The 12,794-nt window shown below is 43.3% G+C and overlaps 1 protein-coding gene across 3 annotated transcripts in view; it reads left to right on the top strand.

The window, feature by feature from the left end:
- Positions 1 to 12,794, top strand: part of RhoGEF3 (Rho guanine nucleotide exchange factor 3) — a 548,785-nt gene that overhangs the window by 338,567 nt on the left and 197,424 nt on the right. For all 3 annotated transcript variants that reach the window (XM_070090286.1, XM_070090287.1, XM_070090288.1), the window contains one exon: positions 11,244 to 11,352. In XM_070090286.1, coding sequence (XP_069946387.1) covers positions 11,244 to 11,352 — 109 coding nt within the window. The remainder of the gene's footprint in view (positions 1 to 11,243; positions 11,353 to 12,794) is intronic.

Below are 12,794 nucleotides of genomic sequence, written 5' to 3'. Positions count from 1 at the left end.
AGTCTTCAGACCCACCTCACCTACCCCAGACAGACCACTCTACCTCTCAGTCTTCAGACCCACCTCACCTACCCTAGACAGACCACTCTACCTCAGTCTTCAGACCCACCTCACCTACCTCAGACAGACCACTCTACCTCACAGTCTTCAGACCCACCTCACCTACCTCAGACAAACCACTCTACCTCACAGTCTTCAGACCCACCTCACCTACCTCAGACAGACCACTCTACCTCACAGTCTTCAGACCCACCTCACCTACATCAGACAGACCACTCTACCTCACAGTCTTCAGACCCACCTCACCTACCTCAGACAGACCACTCTACCTCACAGTCTTCAGACCCACCTCACCTACCTCAGACAGACCACTCTACCTCACAGTCTTCAGACCCACCTCACCTACCTCAGACAGACCACTCTACCTCACAGTCTTCAGACCCACCTCACCTACCTCAGACAGACCACTCTACCTCACAGTCTTCAGACCCACCTCACCTACCTCAGACAGACCACTCTACCTCACAGTCTTCAGACCCACCTCACCTACCTCAGACAGACCACTCTACCTCACAGTCTTCAGACCCACCTCACCTACCTCAGACAGACCACTCTACCTCACAGTCTTCAGACCCACCTCACCTACCTCAGACAGACCACTCTATCTCACCTTCCTGAGAGTATCTCACCAACCTCAGTCTTGTATTACCCATCATTCCCTCAATCATCGTTCTCTGGTAGCTCCTGTCACCGTCATACTCTCCATCGTGATCATCACCACCACCATCATAGTCATCTCCGTAACCTTCTTATCGCTGCCTTCATCACTCCATCATTATCTTCCATCACCATTGTTACAGCCATCCTCACTTTCCATCACACTTCAGCACCATTAAGGTTCATCATCGTCTTGCACCACCACTCTCTCTTACCAGCAACACCACTAGTGGGTGTAGAGTAACTTTAATAGGTATACCTGAAGGATACCTGAAGGATGTTTTCAGGGGATGAACGCCCCCGCAGCCCGGTCCCAAACCAGACCTCCTGGTGAGAATAAAGAGACACCATTCAGGGACGAGCTTTCACTACGATGTTTCTCTCATGGTAGAGCTTGATCAAGTCATATAACAGTCCATCTTCTTAAGCCAGTATGGCACTGTTGCTAAGTCACTCAAATGGGTGACTGTTCACGAGCCTTAAATAGTGATTATATGGATGTGTATTTTTAATGATAGACGACAGTATAACTAAGCTAACATAGCCTAATCTAACCTAACTTAAATAACATAAATCGAGAAATTTGCTCAATAAAAAGACATGGGGAAGTCTATGATGAATCCACTGATGACTCCCCCAACATTGACATGTTGACTGTTTATAAACAGTGGGAAATCCCGTTTCTTAAGATGAAAGGTTACATTATAGAGTATACTTTTACCATAGATGTATAAACGTGTTCTCTATGGGCCTCAGTATATGACTTGTTAAAAGTTCTATCGCTAGTCGCAGTGCTAGGAATAAGATGGACGAGTTGAGACTAGTTGCTAGTGCAGGTAACATAGATGTATTTGCCATTACTGAGACGTGGTTTAATTCAAAAAGTCGGGACATGCCTGCAGAATGTCACATTCAGGGTTTTAAATTGTTCCAAGTAGATAGAAGTATCGGGAAGGGGGGTGGCGTGGCATTGTATGTCCGAGATCGTTTGAACTGTTGCATAAAAACGGGTATTAAGTCTGAAGTAACACATACAGAGTCTGTTTGGATAGAATTTTCAGAGGGGCATGAAAAATTAATTTTAGGTGTGATATACCGTCCCCCAAACTTAGATAGGGACCAAGGGAGACTACTATGGGAGGAAATTGTTAGGGCCACAAGGCACGATAATGTAGTAATTCTAGGAGACTTTAACTTTAGTCATATTGATTGGAATTTCTTGACTGGGAATTTAGAATCATACGACTTCTTAGAAGTAGTTCAGGGTTGTTTTTTGAAGCAGTTTGTGACAGAACCTACAAGGGGTAATAACCTGCTTGACTTAGTTCTGGCAAACAATGAATCCCTTGTTAATAATTTAGAAGTTTCAGAGGAACTGGGTGCTAGCGACCACAAATCAATTACATTTAGAATTGAATGGAAGTATGATAGTAGGGATAACTCAGTAACAGTCCCAGATTTTTGCTTAGCAGATTACGATGGGCTTAGAGAACACTTATCTGTTGACTGGGGTAACGAAGAGAGCTATCAATATGACAGTTTTCTGAGCACAATACATGCTGCTCAAAGAACGTTTATCCCTTACAAGGAAATTAGATCAAATAGAAATGACCCAAAATGGATGAATAACAGGCTGAAATATCTAGGCATAAGAAAGGAATTTATAGGCGTATCAAAAGAGGCGAGGGTCATCTTATGAATCAGTATATTGACATTAAGAGGGACATTAAAAAGGGGATAAGAAAAGCTAAAAGGGACTATGAAATTAAAGTTGCTAGGGATTCTAAAACTAACCCAAAATGTGTTTTCCAGGTCTATAGAACAAAAGTCAGAGATAAGATATGTCCCCTTAAAAATAACTATGGGCATCTTACTGACAAAGAGAATGAAATGTGCTCGATTTTAAATAATTATTTTCTCTCGGTTTTTACACAGGAAGACACTAATAATATTCCGGTAATTAATTTTTATAGTGGATCAGAAGAAGATAAATTATGTAACATCACAGTCACTAGTGAAATGGTTGTGAAGCAGATAGACCGACTGAAGCAAAATAAGTCACCGGGTCCTGATGAGGTTTTTTCAAGGGTTCTAAAGGAATGCAAGATGGAGGTCTGTGAACCATTGACTAATATTTTTAATTTATCTCTTCAAACAGGTGTAGTGTCTGATATGTGGAAGATGGCTAATGTAATTCCTATTTTTAAAACAGGGGACAAGTCGTTACCGTCAAATTACCGCCCAATAAGCCTGACCTCAATTGTAGGCAAATTACTAGAGTCAATTATAGCTCAGATTATAAGAAGCCATCTCGATAAGCATAGCTTGATTAATGATACTCAGCATGGATTCACAAGAGACCGGTCTTGTCTAACTAATTTATTAACTTTCTTCAGTAAAGCTTTTGAGGCTGTTGACCACGATAAAGAATTTGATATTATTTACTTAGATTTTAGTAAGGCATTTGATAGAGTTCCGCACCAAAGACTGTTGAAGAAAGTAGCAGCTCATGGCATTGGGGGAAGGATGCTCTCGTGGATCGAATCATGGCTCACAGACAGGAAGCAAAGAGTGTCCATAAATGGGGTTAAATCCGAGTGGGGATCAGTAACAATTGGCGTTCCACAGGGATCAGTCTTGGGCCCGTTGTTGTTTATAATATATATCAATGATCTTGATGAAGGAATTACTAGTGATATGAGCAAATTCGCCGATGACACGAAGATAGGTAGGATAATTGATTCAAACGTAGATGTTAGGGAACTTCAGGAGGATTTAGACAAACTCTACTCTTGGTCAGAAAAGTGGCAGATGCAGTTCAATGTAGATAAATGCAAGGTTCTGAAGCTCGGGAGTGTCCATAACCCTAGCACTTATAAGTTAAATAATGTAGAACTTAGCCATACAGATTGCGAAAAGGACTTGGGGGTTATGGTAAGCAGCAACCTTAAACCAAGACAGCAATGCCTAAGCGTACGTAATAAGGCAAATAGATTACTGGGATTTATATCAAGAAGTGTAAGCAACAGAAGTCCAGAGGTCATACTGCAGCTTTATACATCATTAGTAAGGCCTCACCTAGATTATGCAGCTCAATTCTGGTCTCCATATTACAGAATGGACATAAATTCGTTAGAAAACATTCAGCGTAGGATGACTAAATTAATACATAGCAATAGAAATCTTCCTTATGAAGAAAGATTGAAGACTCTTAAGTTACATTCACTTGTTAGACGAAGAATGAGGGGAGACCTGATCGAAGTGTATAAGTGGAAGATAGGTATTAAAAAGGGGATATTAATAAGGTCTTGAGGATATCTCTCCAAGAGAGAACCCGCAGTAATGGATTTAAATTAGATAAGTTTAGATTTAGAAAGGACATAGGAAAGTATTGGTTTGGAAATAGGGTAGTTGATGAGTGGAACAGTCTACCTAGTTGGGTTATTGAGGCTAGGACTTTGGGTAGTTTCAAATTTAGGTTGGATAAGTACATGAGTGGGAGGGGTTTCAGATGAAGATTGAGACACTTATGCAGCATATGGGAATCTTTATTCAGGAAACGTTTCGCCACACAGTGGCTTCATCAGTCCAATACAAAGAGGAAGGCGTAAGGAGAGGAGGAGAATGAGGTAATCAGTCCCTCAACCTGGAGTCGATGTGTTCAGTCCATCAATCTTGTAGAATGTACAGCATAGGGCCGTAGACGTGGCTTATATACTGTAGTGAGGTGACGTGAAGCAGGTGGAGGCGGGGTCATAGTGGTACCATCCACTAGTCGAAGTAGGTCTTCGTCCAAAGGTTGAACAAGTGTTGAAAAATTCTTTGGAATAAGATCCCATGATGCTGCAGTGTCTGACAGTTGTGATGAATGGTTTGAAAATCCGACAAGTTGAAGATTGAGACACTTATGCAGCATATGGGAATCTTTATTCAGGAAACGTTTCGCCACACAGTGGCTTCATCAGTCCAATACAAAGAGGAAGGCGTAAGGAGAGGAGGAGAATGAGGTAATCAGTCCCTCAACCTGGAGTCGATGTGTTCAGTCCATCAATCTTGTAGAATGTACAGCATAGGGCCGTAGACGTGGCTTATATACTGTAGTGAGGTGACGTGAAGCAGGTGGAGGCGGGGTCATAGTGGTACCATCCACTAGTCGAAGTAGGTCTTCGTCCAAAGGTTGAACAAGTGTTGAAGAATTCTTTGTAACAAGATCCCAAGATTGATGGACTGAACACATCGACTCCAGGTTGAGGGACTGATTACCTCATTCTCCTCCTCTCCTTACGCCTTCCTCTTTGTATTGGACTGATGAAGCCACTGTGTGGCGAAACGTTTCCTGAATAAAGATTCCCATATGCTGCATAAGTGTCTCAATCTTCAACTTGTCGGATTTTCAAACCATTCATCACAACTGTCAGACACTGCAGCATCATGGGATCTTGTTACAAAGAATTTTTCAACACTTGTTCAACCTTTGGACGAAGACCTACTTCGACTAGTGGATGGTACCACTATGACCCCGCCTCCGCCTGCTTCACCTCACCTCACTACAGTATATAAGCCACGTCTACGGCTTATATACGAAACTTATGGGGGAGGTCTTAGGTGATACCCCATCTCAACAGTGGTACCGAGCAGCGACTCGGGGAGAACCCCCTCCATATGATAGAAGCTGGTCCAGAGCGCAGTGTACCGCCATCCATCGGCTTCGTTTGGGCTTTCCCACAGCCAAGAGGATGGTAGACAAGATGAGAGTAAGACACATGTGCAACATCTGGGTATCTTTATTGTAGACGTTTCGCCATCCAGTGGCTTTATCAATACAAATTCTAGGACATAACTTGAAGACAGTAGAACTATGTACAGAAGATGAGGTAATCAGTCCCTCAACCTAGGAGTAGGTGCGAACAGCACCATAGTCGTGGAGATTCTGAAGCAGAAGAAAGAATCCTGGCGCTTATATAGTAACGTCAGGTGAAGCAGACGAGGGCAAATTCACTGGTAGGCGGGATTCCCCAGTGGAAGTAGGTCCTTCCCAAAGAGATGGGTTAGTTGTAGTAGTAGTTGTCGTAGTCGTGAAGGTTATGTACATGTCCTCAGAATTAAGATTCCATGATGTTGCAGTGTCTGACAAGTTGTGTACGAATGGTATATAATACCGACAAGATGAGAGTAAGACACATGTGCAACATCTGGGTATCTTTATTGTAGACGTTTCGCCATCCAGTGGCTTTATCAATACAAATTCTAGGACATAACTTGAAGACAGTAGAACTATGTACAGAAGATGAGGTAATCAGTCCCTCAACCTAGGAGTAGGTGCGAACAGCACCATAGTCGTGGAGATTCTGAAGCAGAAGAAAGAATCCTGGCGCTTATATAGTAACGTCAAGTGAAGCAGACGAGGGCAAATTCACTGGTAGGCGGGATTCCCCAGTGGAAGTAGGTCCTTCCCAAAGAGATGGGTTAGTTGTAGTAGTAGTTGTCGTAGTCGTGAAGGTTATGTACATGTCCTCAGAATTAAGATTCCATGATGTTGCAGTGTCTGACAAGTTGTGTACGAATGGTATATAATACCGACAAGATGAGAGTAAGACACATGTGCAACATCTGGGTATCTTTATTGTAGACGTTTCGCCATCCAGTGGCTTTATCAATACAAATTCTAGGACATAACTTGAAGACAGTAGAACTATGTACAGAAGATGAGGTAATCAGTCCCTCAACCTAGGAGTAGGTGCGAACAGCACCATAGTCGTGGAGATTCTGAAGCAGAAGAAAGAATCCTGGCGCTTATATAGTAACGTCAGGTGAAGCAGACGACGGCAAATTCACTGGTAGGCGGGATTCCCCAGTGGAAGTAGGTCCTTCCCAAAGAGATGGGTTAGTTGTAGTAGTAGTTGTCGTAGTCGTGAAGGTTATGTACATGTCCTCAGAATTAAGATTCCATGATGTTGCAGTGTCTGACAAGTTGTGTACGAATGGTATATAATACCGACAAGATGAGAGTAAGACACATGTGCAACATCTGGGTATCTTTATTGTAGACGTTTCGCCATCCAGTGGCTTTATCAATACAAATTCTAGGACATAACTTGAAGACAGTAGAACTATGTACAGAAGATGAGGTAATCAGTCCCTCAACCTAGGAGTAGGTGCGAACAGCACCATAGTCGTGGAGATTCTGAAGCAACATCATGGAATCTTAATTCTGAGGACATGTACATAACCTTCACGACTACGACAACTACTACTACAACTAACCCATCTCTTTGGGAAGGACCTACTTCCACTGGGGAATCCCGCCTACCAGTGAATTTGCCCTCGTCTGCTTCACCTGACGTTACTATATAAGCGCCAGGATTCTTTCTTCTGCTTCAGAATCTCCACGACTATGGTGCTGTTCGCACCTACTCCTAGGTTGAGGGACTGATTACCTCATCTTCTGTACATAGTTCTACTGTCTTCAAGTTATGTCCTAGAATTTGTATTGATAAAGCCACTGGATGGCGAAACGTCTACAATAAAGATACCCAGATGTTGCACATGTGTCTTACTCTCATGTTAGGTAAGACACATATGCAACAGTTAGGTATCTTTATTTTGAAACGTTTCGCCTACACAGTAGGCTTCTTCAGTCAAGTACAGAAAAGTTGATAGAAGCAGAAGATACTTGAAGACGATGTAATCAGTCCATCACCCTTAAAGTTTTGAGGTGGTCAGTCCCTCAGTCTGGAGAAGAGCATTGTTCCATAGTATGAAACAATATGGAGATGAAGTGACAGGATGGAGCTTTTATAGCGCCAAGAGGTGAGACGTAGGCCACTAGGAGAGGTAAGAACTCAGATGTTGAAAGGTCAGGTCCCTCTCAAATCCAGCCGCTCTCACTAGTGGAAGTTGTCGAAGTTGATTGCAGGTCTGTACCAAGATACCCTTGTGTTGCAGTGTCTGACAGATTGAACATTAAAATGGTATAAAATACCGACAGGTTGTTAGGTAAGACACATATGCAACAGTTAGGTATCTTTATTTTGAAACGTTTCGCCTACACAGTAGGCTTCTTCAGTCAAGTACAGAAAAGTTGATAGAAGCAGAAGATACTTGAAGACGATGTAATCAGTCCATCACCCTTAAAGTTTTGAGGTGGTCAGTCCCTCAGTCTGGAGAAGAGCATTGTTCCATAGTATGAAACAATATGGAGATGAAGTGACAGGATGGAGCTTTTATAGCGCCAAGAGGTGAGACGTAGGCCACTAGGAGAGGTAAGAACTCAGATGTTGAAAGGTCAGGTCCCTCTCAAATCCAGCCGCTCTCACTAGTGGAAGTTGTCGAAGTTGATTGCAGGTCTGTACCAAGATACCCTTGTGTTGCAGTGTCTGACAGATTGAACATTAAAATGGTATAAAATACCGACAGGTTGTTAGGTAAGACACATATGCAACAGTTAGGTATCTTTATTTTGAAACGTTTCGCCTACACAGTAGGCTTCTTCAGTCAAGTACAGAAAAGTTGATAGAAGCAGAAGATACTTGAAGACGATGTAATCAGTCCATCACCCTTAAAGTTTTGAGGTGGTCAGTCCCTCAGTCTGGAGAAGAGCATTGTTCCATAGTATGAAACAATATGGAGATGAAGTGACAGGATGGAGCTTTTATAGCGCCAAGAGGTGAGACGTAGGCCACTAGGAGAGGTAAGAACTCAGATGTTGAAAGGTCAGGTCCCTCTCAAATCCAGCCGCTCTCACTAGTGGAAGTTGTCGAAGTTGATTGCAGGTCTGTACCAAGATACCCTTGTGTTGCAGTGTCTGACAGATTGAACATTAAAATGGTATAAAATACCGACAGGTTGTTAGGTAAGACACATATGCAACAGTTAGGTATCTTTATTTTATTTTGCATATGTGTCTTACCTAACAACCTGTCGGTATTTTATACCATTTTAATGTTCAATCTGTCAGACACTGCAACACAAGGGTATCTTGGTACAGACCTGCAATCAACTTCGACAACTTCCACTAGTGAGAGCGGCTGGATTTGAGAGGGACCTGACCTTTCAACATCTGAGTTCTTACCTCTCCTAGTGGCCTACGTCTCACCTCTTGGCGCTATAAAAGCTCCATCCTGTCACTTCATCTCCATATTGTTTCATACTATGGAACAATGCTCTTCTCCAGACTGAGGGACTGACCACCTCAAAACTTTAAGGGTGATGGACTGATTACATCGTCTTCAAGTATCTTCTGCTTCTATCAACTTTTCTGTACTTGACTGAAGAAGCCTACTGTGTAGGCGAAACGTTTCAAAATAAAGATACCTAACTGTTGCATATGTGTCTTACCTAACAACCTGTCGGTATTTTATACCATTTTAATGTTCAATCTGTCAGACACTGCAACACAAGGGTATCTTGGTACAGACCTGCAATCAACTTCGACAACTTCCACTAGTGAGAGCGGCTGGATTTGAGAGGGACCTGACCTTTCAACATCTGAGTTCTTACCTCTCCTAGTGGCCTACGTCTCACCTCTTGGCGCTATAAAAGCTCCATCCTGTCACTTCATCTCCATATTGTTTCATACTATGGAACAATGCTCTTCTCCAGACTGAGGGACTGACCACCTCAAAACTTTAAGGGTGATGGACTGATTACATCGTCTTCAAGTATCTTCTGCTTCTATCAACTTTTCTGTACTTGACTGAAGAAGCCTACTGTGTAGGCGAAACGTTTCAAAATAAAGATACCTAACTGTTGCATATGTGTCTTACCTAACAACCTGTCGGTATTTTATACCATTTTAATGTTCAATCTGTCAGACACTGCAACACAAGGGTATCTTGGTACAGACCTGCAATCAACTTCGACAACTTCCACTATTGAGAGCGGCTGGATTTGAGAGGGACCTGACCTTTCAACATCTGAGTTCTTACCTCTTCTAGTGGCCTACGTCTCACCTCTTGGCGCTATAAAAGCTCCATCCTGTCACTTCATCTCCATATTGTTTCATACTATGGAACAATGCTCTTCTCCAGACTGAGGGACTGACCACCTCAAAACTTTAAGGGTGATGGACTGATTACATCGTCTTCAAGTATCTTCTGCTTCTATCAACTTTTCTGTACTTGACTGAAGAAGCCTACTGTGTAGGCGAAACGTTTCATAATAAAGATACCTAACTGTTGCATATGTGTCTTACCTAACAACCTGTCGGTATTTTATACCATTTTATTGTTCAGTCTTACTCTCATCTTGTCGGTATTATATACCATTCGTACACGATGGTAGACAAGGCTGAGGAGATGTGCCAGTACTGTCAGCACGTTGTCCAGCGGCCCCTAACACACTATCTTCTAGAGTGCGAAGCTACTGAGACACTCCGCAGGCAACTAGGGGTGATATTCCCTCCCGAAGAGGACCCAGAGATGACTGCGGCCACACTAGTGTACCATGGGGTCAACGAACCAGACAAGCTGTTACCTGTAATAATGACATATCCTCCTCCTCGCTAGTGTCCATAGTTACATATGGTGTCGCTTGGAAATAAATGGTATAAAATACCGACACAATGGCAATATAAACACAAATGCAGTATAATGTGATCCTTTATTGACTACGTTTCGCCCACACAGTGGGCTTTTTCAAGTCACAAACAGAACTACCTGGGGTGGAAGGAACGCGAGTATTTATAGTCCGGACTATAAATACTCGCGTTCCTTCCACCCCAGGTAGTTCTGTTTGTGACTTGAAAAAGCCCACTGTGTGGGCGAAACGTAGTCAATAAAGGATCACATTATACTGCATTTGTGTTTATATTGCCATGGTGTCGCTTATGAGATGCACCAGTTGAACTGACCAGAGGGGCGCTTGAGCGGCATGCGTCGCATCATTGTGGAAACCTTTCTCCATCGGGAGCCAGAGACGGGTCATCGCAAGATTGGGACCCGTGCCAGGACTATGGTCTTGGCGAACATTATACATACATACCCTATGCTGTACATTCTACAAGATTGATGGACTGAACACATCGACTCCAGGTTGAGGGACTGATTACCTCATTCTCCTCCTCTCCTTACTCCTTCCTCTTTGTATTGGACTGATGAAGCCACTGTGTGGCGAAACGTTTCCTGAATAAAGATTCCCATATGCTGCATAAGTGTCTCAATCTTCAACTTGTCGGATTTTCAACCCATTCATCACACACACGGGAGGGGTTGGATTTGAGTGGGACTTTCACATCAGAGCTTATTTCTTGGGTGGCATTGAAAATTGGGTTGGTCTAATGCTTGTTAGTGGGATGAATTGTAAAGGACCTGCCTAGTATGGGCCAACAGGCCTGCTGCAGTGTTCCTCCTTTCTTATGTTCTTATGTTCTATCCTGCGTTTAACACAACTATCACTACCCCTCCCATAAAACCGCTGTCACTTCACCTCCCACACAACCTTATCACTTCCCCTTCCACGCTACACCACTACCACCAGCAGTCTTCCTGCAACAATGTTCCGTAACCACCTTCATCTTGTTTCCACAGACTGGGTCATCCACTCTTCAGGTCGAGCAAGGAGCGCCGGAAGGCTCGCCTGAAGGATGCCAGGTCGTCCAAGTGCAACTCGGGCGATTCCGGCGATTCTGGAATTGAGGTGAGTTGACATGGGATGTTCTTACTCTTATAATGGGTAGACTGACTTATATTTTCATGTATTTTGTGAGACCTTCATAGTTTACCTCGAGAGCAGCGCTTCTAAACTGCTGCATGACCGTAATACACTACCTGTTTCACTGCCAGGCAACACTCCGTACGAACTATACTACTGAACCCAGAGACAGCCAATAAGTCTAAGACATCACTTTCTGTGAACCACATCACTGAACTAAGAACCAGCCAAAGCTGTGACTTCTCTCAGTATACTAATAGGTAAAACACTTAGGAACACTAATGCCCATTAGCAGTAGCAGCGGGAACAACAACATCGGCAGCAGGAGTAGCAGCACGTAACCCAGCCAGGCTAATAATCAGCTCTGGGATCTGCGGTACAAAGAACACAATATTGAGGAGCACTGCTGTAGATCTACTGGCCCATGCTAGGCAGGTTCAACCCACACCCACTCGTGCACTTGTCAGACCTAGTTTTAAAGTATACCAGGTTCTCGCTTCACCGAGTGGCGCTACTTGGGGAGCTCCACTCGTCTAGAACCCTCTTGCTGAATGTACTGCCAGATATATTTGAGATGGCTTCCTGTTTAAAATATGTCAAGTTCACTAGTGAAGCCTACGTGAAGCCAGCAAGATACGAGACTGACTTCAGCAAGATAACAGGTATTGAATCTATCATACAGAGAGAGTGTTTTGTCTTTCATAAAAGGCATTCAAGACATTCAGTATGACCACTAACTTTTAAAAAATGGCAAAAAAATGCAAAAGAATTCGTCTTTACTGCTGGGAGAACATGTTTAAGGAAACTTGCCCATTCATCTCGCCCAGCCTGGGTATCGAACTTGAGTCCTTTAGGTTGTGAGTGGTGCGGAGTTGGAGCCTAAAGGTGGGAATTACAGTGCCTGCACTCTGGAGGAACTTGAGGATGTTGCACTGAGGAAAGGGTGAGGATGTTGAACTGGTGGAGGAGCGAGGATGTTGTCAAACAGCAATTGAATGAACGATGGTGAATATATCTCCTTGTTTTACGGGTCACCCAACCTGGGTGGGAGACGGCCGGGGTTTTGAAAGAATTACTCACTTGTGATGATCATACAGTCTACCTGATGAAATTACTGCTTCTGTTACTGCTGCTGTTATGGTTGCCGTTACTGGTGCTGTTATGGTTGCTGTTGATGCTGTTGTTGTCATCGTTGCTGCTGCTGCTGTTGGTGTGTGGTGATCAGGTTGCATTGTGTTGATAAATCCCAGGATAATTACGCTGGGTGAAACTCACCCTCCCTCCCACCCACCTACCTACCTACCTACCTACCTACCTACCTACCTACCTACCTACCTACCTAAGTCTAGCAAATGTTAGTGTTTATGTGTGGCAGTTGTTGTAGCAGGTAATGTAACAGGTGTTGTAGTTATAAAGTTATAACATAT

This window comes from Cherax quadricarinatus, chromosome 31, assembly GCF_038502225.1.
Source record: "Cherax quadricarinatus isolate ZL_2023a chromosome 31, ASM3850222v1, whole genome shotgun sequence".
Classification (NCBI taxonomy): domain Eukaryota; kingdom Metazoa; phylum Arthropoda; class Malacostraca; order Decapoda; family Parastacidae; genus Cherax; species Cherax quadricarinatus.
The sequence above is the reverse complement of the archived record's forward strand: the minus strand, read 5'-3'. Positions and strand labels throughout refer to the sequence as shown.